The 21,567-nt window shown below is 38.2% G+C and overlaps 2 protein-coding genes across 5 annotated transcripts; one reads left to right on the top strand and one right to left on the bottom strand.

Moving 5' to 3' along the window:
- Positions 1-720: 720 nt before the first annotated feature.
- LOC146467966 (uncharacterized) lies at positions 721-13,631 on the bottom strand. Of its 2 annotated transcripts, XM_085125676.1 has the most exons (8): positions 13,302-13,631; positions 12,221-12,641; positions 7,685-8,075; positions 6,575-6,931; positions 5,703-5,928; positions 5,270-5,382; positions 4,182-4,353; positions 721-3,648 (listed from the first exon to the last, which is right to left on the bottom strand). In XM_085125676.1, exons 1-8 carry the CDS (start codon positions 13,360-13,362, stop codon positions 3,392-3,394), a joined length of 1,998 nt encoding a protein of 665 aa, XP_084981802.1. In that variant the 5' UTR covers positions 13,363-13,631; the 3' UTR covers positions 721-3,391. The 2 variants fall into 2 exon arrangements, with proteins under 2 accessions (XP_084981802.1, XP_084981803.1); XM_085125677.1 differs by lacking the exon at positions 13,302-13,631 and having other exon boundaries at positions 12,221-12,809.
- On the top strand, positions 11,746-20,020 carry LOC146467965 (uncharacterized). Of its 3 annotated transcripts, none has more exons than XM_085125682.1 (5): positions 11,746-11,846; positions 14,207-14,248; positions 14,502-14,758; positions 16,808-16,936; positions 17,316-20,020. In XM_085125682.1, exons 2-5 carry the CDS (start codon positions 14,236-14,238, stop codon positions 17,475-17,477), a joined length of 561 nt encoding a protein of 186 aa, XP_084981808.1. In that variant the 5' UTR covers positions 11,746-11,846; positions 14,207-14,235; the 3' UTR covers positions 17,478-20,020. The 3 variants fall into 3 exon arrangements, with proteins under 3 accessions (XP_084981808.1, XP_084981807.1, XP_084981806.1); XM_085125681.1 differs by lacking the exon at positions 11,746-11,846 and adding an exon at positions 12,821-12,904; XM_085125680.1 differs by lacking the exon at positions 11,746-11,846 and adding an exon at positions 12,966-13,140.
- The last annotated feature ends 1,547 nt before the right edge of the window (positions 20,021-21,567 follow it).

The raw sequence follows: 21,567 nt of genomic DNA, 5'->3' as shown, positions 1-21,567 counted from the left end.
TCGCCTTTGCTTGTGGCTTGGTTGGCAGTCTTTCTTATCTCTTTTCGACTCGGCGTGTTGTGAAACATAAAACACAAGGGCGTGTTTCATCCGATTTCCAAACACCTCGAGGTTAGTTAAAAAGGTAGACCTCGGTTCCGGATCTTTCTTTCAACCCAATTCTCGCTGTTTGGAAATCGGATGGAACACGCTTTCTCGTGTTTGATATAATACTTCTCAAACTATTAACAATTCTTGGAGAAATTCAAAGCAAAATTTCACCAAATTTTTATGATAACTACACACATAAGAATATTGTTTTTCCGGCCCAGGATGAATATTCTTATTTTTCTGCCGATGTTAGGCTGAAAATATTCTTGTGAATATTCTTAGATAAAAGCCATCGAACTGTCACTAGCATCGAACATTTGGCTAGTGCAGGTTTGTATCGTTTTATTCGCTAGTTTTGCTGTTTAGAGAAAGGAAGAATTTTATATGGTATTGTATTTCGAAAACACACAATTATATTCCTTTAAAATCTCAGCCTCGGGTTTACTCTTAAAATATTCTAAAAATGTCGCAAATTTTAGCCTCGATGTTCTTATAAAATAAATTCCTATAAAAAAAAAAAAAAGTGTACGATCACATATCCAAATCTCCTTGACGGAAGTGATTTGTTTTCTCTTTATGAATTATTAAGTTTGAGAAACAACAATAAGAATATAGACTACAACCGACAACTTGACTTTAAGTCAACTTTATTTTTAAACTCAAAACCAAACCGTTATATTGGCTATGTTACCTACTGATTTTACGTTAACAAATGTGCTAACAAATGTATTTAATTCTACTCGAATAGCAGTTGCTCATTTTCAATTAAAATACGATCTGACAAAAGCGCGAAGTCGTACTTTTTCCCTCAGATCATAGTGTGCCCAATTAGTGCTCTGCGCTAAATACTGTGATTGAGGCATAAATAAAGTGATATATATTTTTTTACACCAGAACACCAGTTTAAATATCGATTGCATTCGAGCAAAAGTAACTTGAGAGTTTCTTTCAAGTGTGGTAAGTGAATTGGGATTTATGATATAAGTTTAAATACTTAACTTAACTTTTAGAGTAAATACTATACTGTAACCGCCCTACAAATATCCAAGGATAGCAGGGATGGCGCAGTGGTGAGTACACTCGCCTCCCACCCGTGTGGCCCGGGTTCGATTCCCGGACTTGGCGTCATATGTGGGTTGAGTTTGTTGTTGGTTCTTGTCTTTGCTCTGAAAGGTTTTCCCCTCTCCTCAAAAACCAAGATTTCTAAATCCCAATTCGACCTGGAAAGTGTTCCCAATTACTGCTCTGTGCTAAATACATTGACACTTAAATAAAGTGATTTAAATTTTTCAGTATACAAGAACACCAGTTTAAATATCGATTGCATTCGTGTAAAAGTAACTTGAGAGTTTCTCTCGAGTGCGGTTAGTGAATTGGCACTTATGCTATACGTTTAAATAATTATTTTACTGTAACCTTTAGAGTAAATAATATACTGTAACCGCTGGTCTATTTAAGAGAACGTCAACACTTTCGCAAGCCGCGTTTTCAGGGACTGGAAACAAGTTGCCGGTGGTTAACAGAGAGCGCAACCAGCTTAAAATGCTTCGATGCTTCATCGAGGAGTCGCTCTTGTGTGTTTCTCGCCGGCAGCAACATGCTGAACACAGCTGAAATATCTCGAATAGAGGACAACTGCTCTCCCAAGGTTAACTTTCGGCTAACTGAGAACCGTTGATACTTACTAGCCACTGGAAGGGTTGACACCGGGTGGGGGGAGAGGGGGCGTATTCCTCGGAATTCTCGGTAGGGATGTGCCGCCCGGTTCTCCAAATCCTGACCCTATTTCAGACCAAAACATGCCATTTTCCATAACCGTTTTCAGACCTTTGCTGTAGCGTAATTAAGCTTCGCATGGGGCGGCACATACCTATGTACCTTATATAGGGGGGGGGGGGGGGAGTACCCACCCGGGGGAGGAGGGGGGGTTGATGTTTTCTTGTTTGATCCTTGAATAGCTGAAACGACTTTAACGTCCACTTTATATAACTAACCATTACATACTGTCCGAACTATACTACGTTACACGCCAGTTTTAAAAGTTGGCATCCTTGACAAACGCACAGCAAAATGTTTGGTTTTCAAGCCTCGCTTGATCCATGCAGTACTCCCTGTGGTACAGCGAGACTTTCCCGGATGATATTTTAAAAAATACAATTTAGAGCATGCCCTTTGGACGAGCTCACAGTACAAACAAAGTTACAACTAAACAGTTATAACAAATTAGCCTCTCTTCTTTCACCCCATCCCTTCCCCTTCTGAGAGGAAAGCTATGACTGTGTAACTGGCCTAACGAATTTCTGATGCTCTTTCCAGCCCGGTCTGCGTTCCTCCCCAAGAGGAGAAATGGGGGGGGGGGGGGGGGGGAACAGTGGCAGGTAATGAGGCCTTCGCAGGAGCGAGGGCAAAGAGTAAACGAAAATAGAATGAATACGAACAAACCACTAACGCTAGTATCGGATGCGACTTTACGTTCCGTTAGCTTAGAGTTTGCTGTTTGAAAAGGTCTATAACACCTACTGAGACCTTTTTCATTGACTGATGGAGGTCATGGCATGAGTGCAAGATTCTTAACGGTATGATTACCACAAGGTACCTAATTTCAAATCAGTCAAGTTTCCAAGGCCAGTGACTCTCTCTGTCACTGATCAGTAACAACATGATTACGATGTGGGCCAGGATTACCAAAGGAGTCTGGTGACACGAAATACCACTGTGGCACGACCGTGTGACACTTAGTGACCTATAACGTTCAAATTTGAGTGGAGATCCTCAATCTCGTGACAAACTCCCATCTGAAGTTCGCTAATTGTAATAATGGGGGGCACCCAACGCAAACATTACGTGAAAGATTTTTGGGGAAAAAAATACAAAATTACCCCTGGGGGGTGACTCCCATACAAAAGTGACGGGGTTGATCGTCGTACCATTTAGCGGTTAAAATTCGTGGTTTGGTACCCCTTAGGGTGCCAAAATCTAAAATGACTTCCGTCAGAGGTATGGTGGAACCTTTGTATTGAACCGAAAAATATGAGAGGAAGTAAATGTTTAGTATATTGTTTTAGAGTTGGTACCTGTTAGGCGTAAAAAATTGTTTGGACCACGCTCACAAAACAGAATTCTAATGCCTTTTTGGGGCTATTTTCAAAATTTCCCACGATGAACTCCTGTCACTTTTACGTGGGGTTCCCCCCACTCCCGGGGAAATTACCATCAATACAAAACCGCTCTAGAAAACTACATATAACTAGACAAACCACAAGCCCCCTATATATCGGTGAAATGCAGAGGCACGATCCAGCTACTCCTGTCTCTGGTACGAAAACAAGCCGGTTCCACGGCGCTTCATGATCACATGTGCGATGAGCAAGCCTCCAGCAATCCCCACAACAAGCATGACAATAGAAACGCCCGCCACTACACCGCTGGAGACACCCTTCTTTCGTTTGCCACCCCCTCCCGGCTGGGGCTTGCTGGAGGGTGTGACAGGGATGGGAGGGGGAGTGACTCCGGGTGAAAACCCAACAACGAATGATGACTTGATAGCCCGCAACGTGTCTGTTGAGACAAAAAAAAGAGAAAGACAACAAAAATTAGAGCTGGAAAATAACAAACAAGGTTTCAACCCTTGATATTTCACCTCTTGCAAAAGAAGTTGTTTTAGTGTTGTTCATAAATGTATTTTTCAGTCGTGCAGTGATACAGCGGGTATGATCCGGCAAAGGAAAATCCGATTTCGCACAACAGAAGTCTAACCAATAAATGTGCTGCATGTGATGTGTTTTTTCGTTCTTTCTCTTACATATATTTTATTTCTGGCCCCGCAATAATTGGCTACTTAGCTGTTGCGAGGTCCCTGCCAACCTCTACATATTGATTGCGATTTTTTTTTTGGTATCATAAAGGCAAAGCTAATAAAATAAAATAAAATAACCTACAACGTATGACCTTCCCAAACCAAACTTAGGGCTGGAAAATAATAAACAATAACCTATGACCTTCCGATTACTATTTTAACAATTTTCATATGGGAGAGTTCAAATAAATTATTGATATCACCGTATTCGAAATTAATCTCAATCAACACCTACCACCCTGGAACTGCACTTTGAGTTTTCCATTATTCACTGAATTATTCAAGGCATCCAATGCACCCATAAGTCCTTCCTCAGGATATACAATTGCCACATTGCCTCCCTCGGCCTTGGGTCGGTCCAACAATGTGAAGGTAACCACCAGTTCCTCCTTCTTATAATCCACCACCTAAATAATCCACAGCGTATTAGTTGCAGGTGATGTACATCACGCGTGACCAGTTTTTTTTTTTTTTTTAATTGAATGGAGTTTTGAAATTTACATGTCAGTTTTGAACATCGCCAGGGACATTTCAAAGTTCCCGTACAAATTACTCCAGTTTATTGACGGTATAAAGCTATGAATACTTTTTACATTTCTACATTAAGTATTTAAAAAAAAGAAAAAACAATCGTTTCCCAAGTATTTTGAATTTTTTTTGTTCAGTTAATGCGTCTTTTTGGGAAAGATTTCTTGACATTCCATTCAAATGCTGGACCTTACACGTACCAAAAGGAATTTGAATGTTCATGTCATTCTCTCTTCATTCTCGTGGTCACATGTGATGTAGACTGACAGTAAGGAGGTGTTAAAATGCACATGCTGTATTAACAAATTTTTTTCTTAAAAAATTGCTATTAACTAGAGTTGGCTACATCGCCATACTGGCTGGCAACCACCTATTGCATAAAATGCAGAAAATGAGACAGGTATAGGCTGGCAGCAGCCTATGCTGATCTCAGTAATAAGCTGCAAGGTTTCTGGGAACAGTATCAGTATCATAATCATTTGCAATACTAATATTTAATATTGATAGTAATATGAAGCTTGCTCTAAATACATGTAATTCAACAAAAAACTTGCCACATTTCATCACACATGTATGTTCATGTACACACATGCACAAAAGTTAATGAACCTTGTCATCAGAGTGTAAAGAAAAACTTGTTTGAGTTAAATTGTTTTATTCTTAGATCCTCAGCTAGCCTGCACAGCAAGCATTTCCAGCAAGAGAAAAGCGCCTAATTTTCCGCCTGCTACGCAGGGTAATTCTTAGCTTGCATGTATGTCACTGAATTATGCCGTCATGTATTTTGATCCTTACCCGAATTCCATTCACTCTGATTATCGTCACATTAGCAGCAGCACTGACGGCCTTGGCAAGGCTCAGCCTTAACTCCTTTGAACCTACATACTTTTCATACTTCCCTTCTGGGTCTGAAAACATAAAAACCATTATGATAATATTAATTAATGAACAACTGCAGTATATAAGAACTAATTTTCTAGAGATTCAAACTTCAATCTGGCATATGAAGAAACAATTCCTTGGAGACCAAGATATCTAACGTCACAATCCATGGGCTTCTGGCTATTTCGGCAGGCCATTTATATATTTAGGTGCTTCTTTTCAGAATAAAAATCAAAATGGTATATTTTTTCTAGAATAATTTTCTAGAAATTCCTCAGTTTTCATGTGTTCTCAATCAATGTGTTGAGATTACCCAAATCGCAGAAATAACAGTGTACATCCTTACCATACAAACTAAACCAAACAAGACGCTGTTCTTCTCGCGTGAAGCAAGGTTTGATGTCAAAAAGTGTTGGTTCACCAGCATCAGGATTAAAATTGAACACGCTCATGACGCTGTGACCCCGCTTTGAGAAAAAGTCAACTCTGAGAAGAACCTGGTGTTGTACTCCTTGAAAGCCTAATGACTCGACTCTCCAGTTTGGTTTTGCAAAGTACCACTCGTGAACAATCTGGAGGGACAAAGTTACAACAAACAAGGGTGTCAGATAAATTAAATTTCACAGCCCGGCTAAGCATGTTTTCAAAAGTCTGACACTTTTGTGAAAAGAAGCATATTATTATTCGATACCAGTGATAGAAAACGATTTAATTGAGTAATAATGGAAAATTTTTGTAATGGAGATTATAGTGATCGATTTGAATTGAAACATATCAAAACAGATTGTGTCAGGGATTAATTTTGTAAAAATTTCTTAAGCATATAATTTTTGCCTGACCCTTAGTCAGTTTGAATTTTTTTAATCACAGCTCCCTCAAACTGGCAAAAGGTAAATTATAGTTTTTTGGCACTAGTTCTCAGTGATAGACATCAACTCTTGACCAAAACAAAATTAAGACAGCAATTCAATTAACAATCCTAAACCTCTGTGAGTGGACTGTTTGTTTTGCAGTCTACTAATAATAATACTCTGCAATACCTTTGCTCTTAAAAAGTTTGCACGCAGTTAAAGCCATTTTAACAACCTGTTCAACATTTGCGCAACATCCGTTCAACTTTTGTGAACAAATTTCGGTCAAAATGTTGAAACCGTTTAAATGTGCCTTTGCACACACTGAAAACACAACATGCTCCAAGAAAAGGGGGACAGTCTTCACCTGGTATGTAACATTCTTTCTCTTCATATTTGTCTTCCCAACCCAGATGTCAGCACCCATACCACGTACAGTAGCAGTTCCCTTATACACCAATGCTGATGATCCATTTGCGCCCATGAGGCGCTCCCAAAGCTCCTGAACTGTCTTCATACGAATATGATGACTTCCGTCATCAGTAGCATCCCAAGTCTTCAAAGTTATGTTGAACAGGCGGCATGTGGTACCAGGGTGATGGCTAGAGATATTATAGCCAATTCCTGTGTTAAAATCATGAATTAGAATAATTGGACCCACTTTGGGATTCCACCAGTCCGGATGCTTAAACAATGCAAGCTTTTTCTCTACATCATAAATTTCCTGTCAAAAGAAAGAAGAAAGAAAAAAAAAAGACTCAAACATTTGGCTTTACTAATTTGATAAACTGAAAACACCAGAAATATTGCTTCTTGCAAATGTCTCCAAATAACATAGTTCAGTTGGGTACAAGACACCTGATCTAATATCATATGGTACTACAACGGATAACAGACGGACTATGGATTCATTAACAAATCCTCTTAGGAAAGAGCTTGCATGAAATAACAATTTATACACCAACTGAAGGAAGTTTCACCCCCGGCTGAAACAGTCTACAACTTTTAGATCCGCAGACAGGCTTGAAAAAATAATCTCATGTATAACTAAATGCAATAATATTATTAATAATAATTATGATCTCCCACAAAATTTCAATAATAGTGCACCCAGGATGAATCTCATTATAATTTATACACCACTATAATGTTATACAATACAATACAATAATAAATTCTCCCCGAGGGGTTTTTCAGAATTAATTTACAATATGTATATATAATACAACTAAAACTAACGATATAAACACCAAAGGTTCAGCCCAAGCTTAAATTCACCATGTACCTACAGGCTTTAAAGAACCATACTAAGCAAAAATATACTTGCATGGTTGGGTGTTCTTAATTTAATGAGCTCAATTACCAGAGCTCGATCAGACAAAACTTCTAGCAGTGCTTCTTCCAGAGAAAAAACAACATGCATTCCAGGCCAGTATACCTTTAATTTAACAGAAAGTTAGATTTATCATACACTCACCTGCCAGCTTGACAGAGTATTATATCGACTGCTTGTGAATTCAAACTCCATGCTGAAAACTGAACTTGGAAGTTTTGGTACTGTCTTGTTTGCACCTTTAAGTCCTTTGCAATACACACCTTCTGGAAGCTGAAAACTGGCGGGGTCCTGAGGGCCAGGACGGAAGTTGAAAAAGTCGTAAACATGATAGAAATCATGTGTGTCATTCAAAAGAGTAAATCTGCCACTAGTGAAGTTCATTTTGAAATTAAGAGAAGTACCATTAACAACAGCACGGACCACAGTGGAGTTCAGCATGCCCCAGGTCGTTTCCCAATTTGGTACCGAGAAATAGTAATCCAGATTGTAGGAAGTATAGTTGGATGATATACAGGTTCTCCAGTGGTGGCATCTAGGACAAAAATAAAAAGAGATTAATTCACCAAGGTACATGTATGTGCTAGGGTGCAAAAGCTTCAAATCTTGTCTGTCTGAATACTTAATAAGTTGACTGACACATACAATGTAAATAGACCGCAATATTTTCAATTAAAATTAACTCAATCATTATTTTCAAATTTTAACTTGCAGGGCTTGAGACTGTTACAATAGCCAACTACATGTAGTCGCAGACCAGTAAAATTTCAACTTTGACAAGTAGGTCTTATAAATAAGCCTTAACTAGCCATTTTGGAAAATGAAAATTGTGAAGCATTGGTCGGAGTAGCAGATGGAAATCAAACTGAGAACTATTTATGATGAATCATGAAAGCAACCAAGGAGAGGAAACTAAAAGAAAGTCCTTCATGGAAAATAAGAAAAGAGAACAACCAAAAAAAAAATTAATTAGAAAATGGAAAATAGGATAACTGTTGCAACATTGTTTACAAGTCTGGAACATTTTTCTTATCAATGTTTATAAACATTCCGTTTGTAAATAAGCATGTCTGCTCCCCAACTCCTTGCTCTTGAAATAAGTTAGTGAAACCTTGCATGACAAAGTCTGGTCAGTGGAAATTTGCTTTTGACTACCGACCAGTAGTGAAATAAAACCTAGTTGTCACTATGTTTTTCTCTCGAGCCCTGAACTTTGCTCCAAGGCTAAGGGGAATAAAACAGAAGAAAAATATTATTATTCATTTATGATCTTCTGCATAATATCAATATCCTGTTTATATGTTTCTCTAAGCCTCAGAGCCAAGTTTGAATTTTAATAATTATGTAAAAATTGGTATTGACTATTGCACCTGTAGTCACTATAATCTGATTTAAGATCAAAGTACACACACAAAATAATATACATGTAACCCCTCCCAGATAATTAACATTATGCCCAGAAGTTCAATAATTTTTCGTGACCTTGCAGCTTATTGCTTGAATTTTCCCCTATCACACAATGACATTCCAAATGTACATGTACTGTAATACTATTCTACGGTAAAGGCATTTAGAATAATAATTACAATTATTGTATTTTGTGGCTTTATCACAATCATCTAATTTGTTTAATAGTGTTATAATTTGTCAGCTGTAACAAAAACTCCAATATTATTATATTTTTTTTCTGCATTTAAATTTGATATTTCCCTTTCCACCTCAATATAATTTAAACAGTTTAAAGTCATTGTATGAGCCAGGAGAGAAACCTGAAATGAATACCTGATTATCTAAATTTAATATCCAGGTGAGGTCAAGACAGGTGTTGTTTTAGAGATTTTATGAAAAGTTTCATTAAAGAAATGGACAAAGTTACTGTGCAAATCAGACAAGTGTGACCTTAAACCTACTGCTGAGTATTGAATATATTGTCAACCTATAAATTGCCTCACAAGTGCTTTTTGCCCAAAGCGTTATATTGATTTTGATCATGTCTAAAGTGATGAAACTTTAACTAACTCACACAAGTTTCAGCTAATTGAAGTGTAACAGCTGCTCAAAAAAATTATTCAGTTATAATTTTTGTTACCGGTATAAAACGTTTGAAAGGTTTTCCTGGTGGGACTTGATGAGAAACTTATTTATTTCTTTTAATTTATGTAATATTTGTGCAGGAACATCTGGTTTGAGATATTTATGCAGGTTTTGTACTCATTTGGACTTTTAAAATTCTGTGACTTTCCATGACCTTTTTCATAACCTTTTCCAAGATTTCCATAAATGGGTGTTCACATTTTAGTCTCAAAATGCATTTGTACTGAGTAAAAATCTGTTTCTTGGTTCCTTTTTGGTTTTTAAATTGATCGTTATTCTTATTTTTTAATCCCCTTAGAATAGAATGCCTTCTTAGTGATTTTTTCCACAATCAACGTTTCCCATGACTTTCCATGACCCACAAATAATTACATTGTATATTAAATTCCATGCCTTTCCAGACCTGGATAATGACATTACGAAATTCCATGACTTTCCAGGTTTGCCATGCATGACCCGAACGAACCCTAGCTGTTATAGAGAAAGCAAAGTAAAAAAGGCCCACTTGCCTAATATTAGCATCTACCGGTAAATATTACATTTTGGGGGTGAGGCATTGGTACCTTCATGATCTTATGACTCCCAACACAAACCCCTTATTTGCCCTAGTTATAACCTGTTTAAAGGCAAATTAAGACGTAGCCTGCGAACAAGCTCTTTTAGGCAAGCTGCAGAAGCCAGATAGGGTGAGCGGCGAATGAAGAGGGCTACAAGAGGTTTGGGATGGGGCAGCGCGCAGTCTAATTAAGATGGGCCTGTATGGAGTCATCAGAGCACGACAGTGCCAATATAATTATAATCCCCTTGATTTCGGTAATAAGGACTACAGTGGTCAATCCCAGACAAATTAGAATATTTCTAAATTTGTGGAAAAATAAGAAAACAATTTGAAGGTTCCAAATATATTTAAGTGTGGGTTGCATATCATCATCATCATCATCATCATTTTATTAAATTAATAAATTATAAAATTTAGATGAAAAGTTCTTTGTTTCACAAAAGTCTATGGCTAGATATAGCATTAAAAGCACTCTTGGTAACCAGAGAGAAACAAGGCCATTTTCAAGTTGCTCAGAACCTCGCTATGAAACTGAGGCTAAGTGCAAAACTTTTCATACGAAAATTAGTTTTGTTTGCATATAAATGAAAACTAATTTTCATAACAAAAACTTTGCACTTAGCCTTGCTTTCATTATGAGGTTCAAAGTAATTCGGAAATGGTCTATTGCAGTTTGTGTCCACATAACACTGCTGTGAATTTTTAATTCACAGGTTGGTAATTCCATACTGAGTATTATCACAAACAATATCAAGCTCCAAACCAAATGAATATTGCAAAGCAGTAAAGTTGAAACAATTTCTCTTAAGTTTTTTTCCTCTTTGTTTAAATAACAAAGAAATATGAAGTTATTGCTTGTAAACAGATCTCTCATTGGATGGGAAATCAATAACAAGTTCACAAAGCATGACCACAATCTGCAGTGTCACTGTGTTAGTGTTATGAAACTATCCTAATAAATCGGAACAGTGGAATGTGGTGCTGAAAATATAATAACACAGACTTAGACTGAATTCAAAACATGTTGTCAGGCACAAAGATTTATAATAATTTATGATGTAGAAAATAATTCAAAATATTTCAGCAGCATATGTACTGCCCTTGTTATGCAATATCTACCTTATCATTTTAGGCGAGTATTATGATAATTATTTGGCTTCTTTGTGCATAGCTGCTACGTAACTGTGATACTTCATGGTCGTACAAAACTGATTAAACAGCACATAACAACCTCTAACCCTGAAGATGACGAAAGATGAAGTCTACCCTAAATAAGAAAGACTACAGTTAGGTGAACACTACTTACAGGACAATTAAGATGCAGGTCCATTGTGGTAGTACTACCATAATGAACCTGCATTTTTAGATCAGATTCTAGCTTGGTAGATAATCTTATCCCCTACAAACTACAGCACAATATTAAAAGCATTCTCAGCCAGCATTTTGGAAAGGGCTTTTGAGTAAATATACGTTATGTAATATTTGTTTACACGAACTGTAATCTGATCGCGCAATATATGCGAATCACGCGCGCATTTCCCTGTATCAATCCTTTTTCTGGACTGACGAGATGCACTTGTTCAGCAAAATAGAGGTGAAAACGAACTTCAGAGAGGGGAGTGTAATCAAGGGAGAGTAATTCACACGAGCAAGGTAGTTCCTTTGAATAAGTCATTTTGAATATGTCAATTTAAAAATTGGTCTCCTCGACTCCTTGGCAGTCATAAGTCACGTTCTTTTGTTCTTGCCAAGATTAAGCTAACGTTTTTCTCAGTTATCCTTCTTAATCATGAGAACAAACCACGAGAATTTTAGCTATTAAAGCTGCAGCTTTTATTAAAAAAAATCTGATGCAGGTAAACGTCCTAACAATGAATTAAGTTCTTAATTCCACGTGCCTTTTAAAGGTGTAGGTGTTTGGTGTAGCTTCCGCGCGCTTCCAACCTAGTATCTTTCTAGGCCATAAGCCATCGTCCATCACCTCTAAATCTAAGCGAATCAAATCTGCAGTAAGGAATTAAACTTACCTTATTCCCCGGACGGATGTGACACCCATGTACGTCTCGTTAAATTGTTTTCCAAACTTGAACAACTGGGACACACTTTCGATATGCGAACCAAAGCCGAAAAAGCTAAACTGAGAATGCTCCCTGTGTAAAGTGGACGAGACAGTGCAGATTTTATCGTCAATATGGATAACCTCATCCAAAGTGTAGTCGTAGATATCCACGTGCTTAGTTCCATTTTTTGTTCTCTCAAGCTTGCCTTTGTCTGCTTTCTGGTCGTAGACTTCCCTGTACACGGCCGTGTAGTTCTTATTCACGATGTTTACTTCCAAGAGGGTTGAAAAAGCTGTGGGCAAATTCGGCAGCTTGGGACTGGATGCGTTGCTGGCGCTTGATGGCTGACAAACGGGCTGAACTTGTCCATTTACAGCTCCTAGGGCTGCTATAAAACAGAAAAAAACGGAGACGTACATGCTGCTTGCAAACGAAATGTGAAAGCACAGTGTGGTGGATGAATTATAAGGTAATAATAATGCAAGGTGGAGTTGGCTGCCTCGTCCCAGACTTCTATATGGTGCCACGCGCTCCGCGCTCGTTCAAAATTCTTTTCTGCGGATCCGCGCCCACTTCAAAATCGAAGGACCAGTGTAGGAGGCTTTGAAATAATTTAGCCACACTGCGCGTCCAAAACCGAGGAATTTTAAGGTACTAAAAAAACCTTTGACATATATATTACGTTCAACGCGAAACGCTCTACTAGAGAAAACGCGGTAGCTACAATTCATTGTCTTTACATGACGTGAGAAGTGCTCCGCGCCGCCATTTCGTTTTTTTCTCAGCTCGGGGTACATTACGGTTTTCACGGTGGCAAACGTCTGAAAGCGAAACTTTTCAGTTTTTCTATCAAAGGGAAACTATTACTTCATACTTGCCTTATGTTGGTAAGTTAACTCTCCTTTCAATTTTATTCTGTTTGTTGTCGGTGCAGTGATCAATAATTTGACGATGACACTGCAGTGACGCAGATCATCATGAGCGCCACAAAGAAGCTGTTTGGATTCTTCATTTAACATAATTCATATAATAGATAAGATAGACATACTGTAGTTTATCGACTCATCAGTTGCGTCCGCCAGTCGGTCTTGTGAGGGTTTTGTCATCATTGTTGTACGTTGAATTTATAAGTTGTGTACTTTCACGCGAGGCTTGAATTATTAACGTCCGCCATGTTGGAGCCGGTGACTAATCGAACCCAAAAATAATTTGTGAGAGTTCGGACAACATTATTGAAGAATTGTGCAAAATATAGTAGGTATTCTAGGGAAAAAAGGAATAAAAATAACCCAGAATAAATGACGCGTTATTACCATAGAAATGTTACGTGAAGGGAGAGCTCCGAACACAACGACTCAATCACAACAATTCATATTAGATCAGCTTTAGAAACGAAACCTCGTGGCATAGCATTAGGAAAACTCACATCGAGGTTGACAGCATGACCTTGAGGCTGCATGACTAATAAATATTATTAAAAATTTAATACTGTTAAAGGGGTTGTGAATAGATTTTCCTGTTTCTTATTTTCTTTTTTGTGGACTTAAATGTACGAGGCACCAATTGTGACAAAACATCATATGAATAAAATATATACCGGGATCACAATATATGTATTTTGAAGTTTGAAATGTAAGTATCAGGAAAATATATATACATCACAAAAACATAATTATACAGCGGAACCACGCCTTACGACCACCTTGTTATTACAACCACTTTTTTGTGCCCCGAAGGAATAGAAAGTCCAGTCATTTCCTTTGTTTTTCTGCCTCGTTAATCCAACCTACCTGTTATTACGATTACATTTTTATGGCCTGGAGGTGGTCACATTTACAGGGTTCCCCTGTATGTACCATGAACACAAATGTATTAGCAAAATATATATAACAATGTAGAATATAAGTGTGAGTTACCAATTGATGTCTGTTTTAATTTGTTCTTTTATGACAGATTGGTGAAGTCGGCGTGTTTGTTTAACAATGTCAGATAAAGGTAGGGGAGACAGTGAAAACAGTTCAAGAAAACTGATAATTTTTTGATCACATAACATGTGCAATGATTGATTGCATACCAACTACCAACCATGGACACAGGTTTCATTGATCATTAATAACGCAAAATTTACAGTGAATGCAAACACTGAGAAAGTTTGGAAAGTTCTTTTTTTCAATTAATTTTCCTTCCAAAGGCATCAAGCCATCAATTTGAAAAGATTGTTGTAATAATGGTGACCTTTTCTTCTCAGCCACTGATCATGATCCCTCACAAGCCCCTGGAAATACAGCAGATGTCATACCCTCCCCGTATCCATCAGAGGCCCCACCCCCTTACATGCCACAGCCTGGTTACCAAGCACCACCAGGTTTCCAAGCACCACCCGGTTACCAAGCACCACCCGGTTACCAAGCACAACCTGGTTACCAGGCACCACTTGGTTATCCAGCCCAAGGTTACCCAGGGCAAGTATATCAAGGTGCTCCTGTTGGCTGTGTAATTTCAGCGGTAAGTGTTATTTTTCTTGACCTCTGCAAAAAAAGACAATGCATTATCTATCTACAGTAGCAAGTTGATAACTCAAATTGGAGGAATTTGGGCTGGGGGTTACTACAATGTCATAGGCAAGGCTCTACCTGGAGGTGTAGCCCCTTAGTCTTTCTTGTACACCTAATTTTACACGAGTGGTGCCCCTTTCACAAACATAAAACAAACAAAAACCCCCCTAACCCATTACGCACCGTGCCGGCCAAAACCGGCCGTGATTTCGGGTTCATCTGCGCGCACTACACGATTGGAGCCTACCTCCCCTAGAAGGGAATTTTTTGTCCCCTATTGTTCTCATTGTCTTCAGAAAGGACTGAACAATCAGAATCCACTAACTGCGCATATGTTTTTAGATCTTAGGGGGGCCCAGACAAAAGAGCTTTTTGTCTTCAGAAAGGGGTGTCCGATTTCAATTTTTGTTGCCTCGTGGGCTGCGCGGCTAAATTTTTAGCTGCCGATTTTTGCGTTTTCCGAAGGAAAACACACCTTTTCGAAATGGTAAATCGAAAGAAGAACTGCTAAGGAATACTCAACAGTTTCGACAGCGAAAATCCAAGAAATAACGGCGAAGAAATAGCGCTTTGAGTACGAATTGTTGTTTTATCCAGGCGACGAGCGAGCGGACAGCTCAAATCATTATTCAGGCCACAGACTTTCTGCGAAATTTAAAAGTACTTCTGGGAATTCAACAGCCAAAAAATTACAGGTTTGATTGTGAATTTGTACTGAAATACTATTCTAATTGACCGATTCTTTGTACTCCGAACAGTTTTTGCGAAATATTTGAAAAACGTGCCCCGCACGGGTCGATTAATTTGCTTCGAATTGGACTTGTTAGTTCCTTCAAATTGCTTGCGCGTCGCTCGTCTCGCATTTATAATTATATGCTTTTCTTTCTCAGGCGTAAACAAAGACTTTTCTGAATAAATTTTTCATTTAAGAAAGCTTTCTGTGTGTTTTTCTTTCTATTTTCATTGAGAAAACATGACAACTGTGTAAACTTGCGTAAACAAACACATGCTCTCGAGACAGATCAGATTTCACCCATGTGACGCGCGGATCAAATTTCATCGAAATTTCGGAAATTTTTACCTTCAAGTTTGTTTTTTGGAAAATTTTTAATTGGCAGCTAGTGTATTTTATTCCATAATTAATAATGTTAACTATCTTAGACTAGAGGGGTGTTGTTTGTTTTTGCCCTGTAAGTTACGTATTTTTACTGCAGATGGGGTAGGAAATAACGACTTTGCCAATTTTGTTAAATTTTGGAAAACCTCTGGAAACGGCTGGTGCATAATTGGTTAAAATAGTGTATTAATTGCAAACAAATTTCACCACTTTTTTTGGATACTAGGAGGGTAAAACATGTCACCCTTTAAGGTGGAGCCTCCACAGATAGCTCATCCCCCTTCCCCCTGTTGTGCGAACTTTAAACTGGAAGCCATCCCTGCTGGTTCACTCATTTCAGTAATTTAACCTCTTACCTTTAACTCAGTGTTTAATTTTTCATTAGACTCAAAATTGTTTTTGTTTCCCTTGACAATACAAGTTATAAAGTAACATTTTGGATGGCTTCTCTTCTCTGACAGTAGCGAGTTTACACAAGAGGACGGCTGATGTGGTGGGACGGCAAATTGTCCTTGTGTGACCAACATGACCGCCAAGTTTTCATGACTCTAGATTGTAAAATTCCTACCACTCGTGGTTTTCACATTGTCACAGATGAGAGAACACTCTCCAGTTTTAGTCACAAATGGCCTAAAAATGTGAAGATACTAAGATGTTATGTTGGTCACACAACGATACTTCACCGTCCCCTTCCCTCCGCCGCCCTGTTACGTAAACTCACTAGTATGACAAAGGCAAATCTGTGAGCTACAAAAAGTCTTAAATTATTTTCCACAAGAGTGCTCATAACATTAATTTTGCTGATTTATCTAAAAGTCAAGTTTTGTCCTTTTCACACAGTCACAAGTTGATGCTAATAAATTATGTAAAAAATGTTTATAGCAACCTGGAGCCTACATGGTGCAACCATCCATTGAAATGGCCCCCCCTGACCACCAGGCCCTGTCGTGGTTTGCTTGCCTTTGCTGTTGCTGGCCTCTCGGCATTATGGCTATACTAAAATCGAATGAGGTGAGATTTTTTAGATTGGTCACTTTTGAGCCTTACTGGAAGTAGTATTTATTACTTCCACATTCTTGCTATTTCAATTTCCAAGTCCTAATACTTAGAGAGTTTCTGTCAGGTTGCACTGCCATTGTCATTATAATCATTATTTTTTCACTTATTTTATTTATTTATTTTTTGTTTTGTGGATGGGTTGTGCCCCGCTTGCCGTTCCCTGCACCCAAAGTACAATTTTTCACTGAACTTTCAATAATATTGGAAGGTTGGTGTTTTGAGATGTGTCACGTTGCTTTCTTGCACAAGAAATTTTACTCTTTCATTGTCTGCACTGTAGTGTCTAGATTGTAATGTATGCAGCTGTACTGGTTTTTCTCATTTACTTTAGGTTCGTAATTCTCTTGCCCGTGGAGACATCAACTCTGCCAGAATTGCTTCTCAATCAGCACGGAACTTTGCTTACTCAGCTGTTGGTGTTGGAGTTGTGTTTGTCATGATATATCTTGCCTTAATCATTATGTTCTTTATATTATCATCTGTGTCAAAGTAGTATGATTAGAATCGAGTTCCTTGCCTCAGGGTCGACGATTGCACAAGCACTCCCCATATGATTGACATTAAATAAATTACATACTTTTACCCATGCCACACTTTTGGCACTTATCTCCACCTATTCCTTAGCAGTTCAATTCTGCTTTAATGACATGCTAGTTGGCATGGTGATGGTTTTCATCAGTCATCAGACCCATCAATCTTGTTATTAGTCCTTTCTCACCTCAAGAGGCAAGACTTTTCACACCAGAGAGTAGAAATGAGTTTGATGGTCTGGTTGCTTGGAGGAGGAAATTGGAAATTTCTTGACCATGCATCTGTGAGAGGTGGATGTCATCCCACACCCTTTAAAATCAATAAATTGCAGTCCTGTAGCATTCAAGGGAAATAGCTGCTGTCAATTTGTGATAAGAAGAGATTTTAGTTATAACTGAGATCAGGGTAGCAGTATGAGAAACGATGCATGTCAATTAATTGGTTGTAAACTTAATACCGAGCTATGTTCTAATATGTAAAAGTTCCATTCTAAAGTAGACTGCGAGTAGTCTCTTTCTTTCCCTAAGTTCTGTTGCGAACGCGTGATTTCTAGCAAGTGGCGAGCGGCACTTTTCTAATTTGCATAATTTTATCGGCGCTTTGCGCACATCATCTGAGGTAAAAAGTAGGACTACTCGCAGTCTAATTCTAAAGGCCAAATCGATCATCACGTACCCCTTTTCCACCAGGCCATTCATTTGTTAACAATAGACTACATATTATGCTTGAGGTTTCTACAGACAGTTGCATACTAATAGAAGTCAATAGACAGGGGCACCCAACCACCGACTTCTCTCAAATCCTTTGAAACACAATATTTTAGGCTATCTGGAGTGCCTTTAAAGCTCTCCAGGTTCATTTCAGGCGCCACTATAATATTTTTATCTGTTCGGTCATTCTAGGGCAACTTGAGTCTTTTTGAAATTACTAGGGCATTTTTGTCCATTTCCCGAAAACCTTAGGTCTTATTTCCTTTTCGAAAATCTTAGCTGACCTTTCTTCGGTACCCGAAACCACATTTTTATCAATCCGAAAACACAAGGTCTTAAATTTCCCATATCACGAACGTTCGAGGTGAAAATTCCCTTTAGAAAATTGCAGGGGATTAAGGGCCTTCCGAACAGATAATTTACTGAAACGATCTGTTGGGTGCCCCTGAATAGAGGCTAGGAATGATTTTAATCATACATGTATATAAAGCAAACTTTTGGTAGGACTCTTGTTTTGTAAAGGTGACAAGGGCAAAATGTCACCCTCGACCAACACAGGTGTTAAATTGGTGTGTTTTAGGTTTGGTTTGATTATTTTTGTAATTTATTTTATATAATTGGAGGTTCTCAAAACTTAGAACACCCTGGCATAGCCAGTTTACCTAAACGTTTAGCCCATCATTGGGTTGCTTGATCAATGCCTTAGTGTTAGACTTAAATCAGATTCACCGCTAATTGAGCCACAAGGTGGCAGATTAAAATTATTTCATTCTGCAGAAATTAGAATAATATTTTAAACAAGAAGTTGCACTATAAAAGGGCAAGCCCCTCCTTCGTCTCACACCTTTGTCGGTGTGAGATGCAAATTTAGGTGCTGTTCAGTCATGGCAAGTTGTTGACTCACATGTCCTCTGAAAAATATACCTCAACATTTCATAATATCACCACAGCAGTATAAGATGTCAAGTTCTTATTTGTTTAACAAGGGTTATTCTAAAAACTATGCCAGTTTTATTGGTAAAAGCCTAATGTTGACACATGTTGTTTGTCAGTTGTTTATGCTCTGATGGTTGATTGACAACTGAAGGTGGGAATGGCCTGGCCAGGCCCTTTTTATACTGGAACTTCCTGTTTAAGGGTTACATTCACTGCATATATTTTAGCTGGTACTTCATGGTCTAAGCATGTGGTGTTTAGGATTTTTTATTTGGCATGAGATTGTCTTGTTTAGGAGGAGGCGGGAGTTTCTTGTCCCCTTTTGTATGGAAACCATGATTTTTTTATGTAATATTCTGATATTTAATTGGCCAGTGTACCAATGTAACAGATAGATACGAACTTGCTCATAATGGAAATCAAGAGGGTTATTTCTTGGTACTGTAAAATTAATATTCAATAATTCTTTATCGTGAATTGGATTTATTTATATTCTAATTTGGTACTTCATGGTCTGAGCATATGGTGTTTAGGATTTTTTATTTGGCATGAGATTGTCTTGTTTAGGAGGAGGCGATAGGCTCCTGCCCTTTTGTATGGAAACCATGATTTTTTAAAGTAATATTCTGATATTTAATTAGCCAGTGTACCAATGTAGCAAATAGATATGAACTTGCTCACAGTGGAAATCAAGAGGGTTATTTCTTGGCACTGTAGAATTAATATTTAATAATTCTATAATGTGAATTGGATTTATTTATATTCTAATTTGTGTTTTTTTAGTTGCACTTTTGAGAAAATGAAAAACAACTGTCAGAAGTGCATTCAGAGTGCAATAAAATTACTGTACATAAAGGACGTTTTTGTCGTATTTTGGTTGAAAATTATGCTATTATCTTGTTAAGCCCCAATATATAGTGACAAACGTGAAACTTTTCGTCATGAGAAAATGACCACCAAAGATGAATGCCTGGATTTCAAAACAAATTCTCCTAACTTGTATCATTAGAAATATAGAGTCAACAGTGAGGAGAATTTGCAGGTTGATATCGGGAGCTAAAGGTTCACATGTCATGGTTGAGTGACAGTTGTGGGCTCATTTTGTGGACGTGTCTCGTATTCATTTTCACACCTAAGAAGAACAGTGAGCACACCTGTAGCTCTTACATGAGAGCCTCCTACCTGGAGGGGAACAAAACAGGTTAAGCGAAATATATTTTTGAAGACGTTTGCGGTAAACTGTTATTAAATAGCATAAATATGGAAAAGATATAAAAATGTGCAATACAGTCAAAGTCTAACCTCGTTCCCAGGGCTTTTCCCTCGTAAATTGGAAGGGCAGGACTAGGGATAGTGGGGCTGTGACGTCAACTGACAGGAACGCTTAGTCTCGCGGTTTCTCTATTCCTCAGTTGTTTCATTCTGAGTATTCAACAATCCCATTCATATTTCCTACACACAGCTTTCTTCCTCTGCACACGAAAAACAACTCAGGAATAGAGAAATCGCGAGACTAGCGTTCCTGTATTGACTGACGTTACAGCCCTACTATCCCCAATCTCCCGTCTTGCGCGGTATTGTACCAAACCGGAAGTGAAATTTGACACTTCTGGACGCCTCAAACACTGGGGAAGAAAAATTTATATCCGAATTTTTTTCGTTTTTCATACGAAAACAACATGAAGATTTGATCAAAAATAAATAAGTAAATAAAAAATTCTGGAAAATGTATGGGGCGGGACAAAGAAAACTGTCCGTAATTAACGAGATGTCACTATTAAGCAATATTTGTGCGTTTCAAGGGTGAGAGCGCGACACGCGAGGAGAGCGCTCGCTAATGACCGTAACGGCACCAAAACACGCCTGCTACATGGATATGCAGCTGTTTGACTGCCATGTGTTTCCCGGTTATCACTATAAACAAGTATTGTTTGTTTTCGTTTTCGTATGAACCGGTCGAACGAACTGAAAATGATAGTGTTGTGTTGACCCAGAAATTTTGTTCCGTTTTCGACGAAACGTGAACTCTTGAAAACACAACTTCAAGTTGACAAACGGAGATAGGATGGACGATCTTCTTATCTGGTCTCCTTGAATTTTTCCTTGTAACTTTAAAGGGTGAAGGACATGTTTTTGTTTGGCTGCCAGTTGTTTGGTTTTCACTGAGCCTTCTCTGACATATGCAGAACAGGTGCGATCTCGAAGTGCGAGTCACGCGTGGGCTAAAGAAAAAACTATCACAGTTTCAGCTGAAAATGGTCAACCTCATTCGTCCTTTTCCCACAAGCTATAAATTCACCAGCTCGCTCGGCAGTGCAACATATCGTGTTTCCATCTTTACTTAATATTTTAGATCGGTTCCAATCCAATAATCGTATTACCCATGACAGCCATGAACTTTTCATG

Source organism: Pavona decussata, unplaced genomic scaffold (assembly GCF_977016875.1).
Source record: "Pavona decussata unplaced genomic scaffold, jaPavDecu1.1 SCAFFOLD_134, whole genome shotgun sequence".
Lineage (NCBI taxonomy): Eukaryota > Metazoa > Cnidaria > Anthozoa > Scleractinia > Agariciidae > Pavona > Pavona decussata.
Note: the sequence above shows the minus strand (reverse complement) of the source record. Positions and strands in the feature narration are given on the sequence as shown.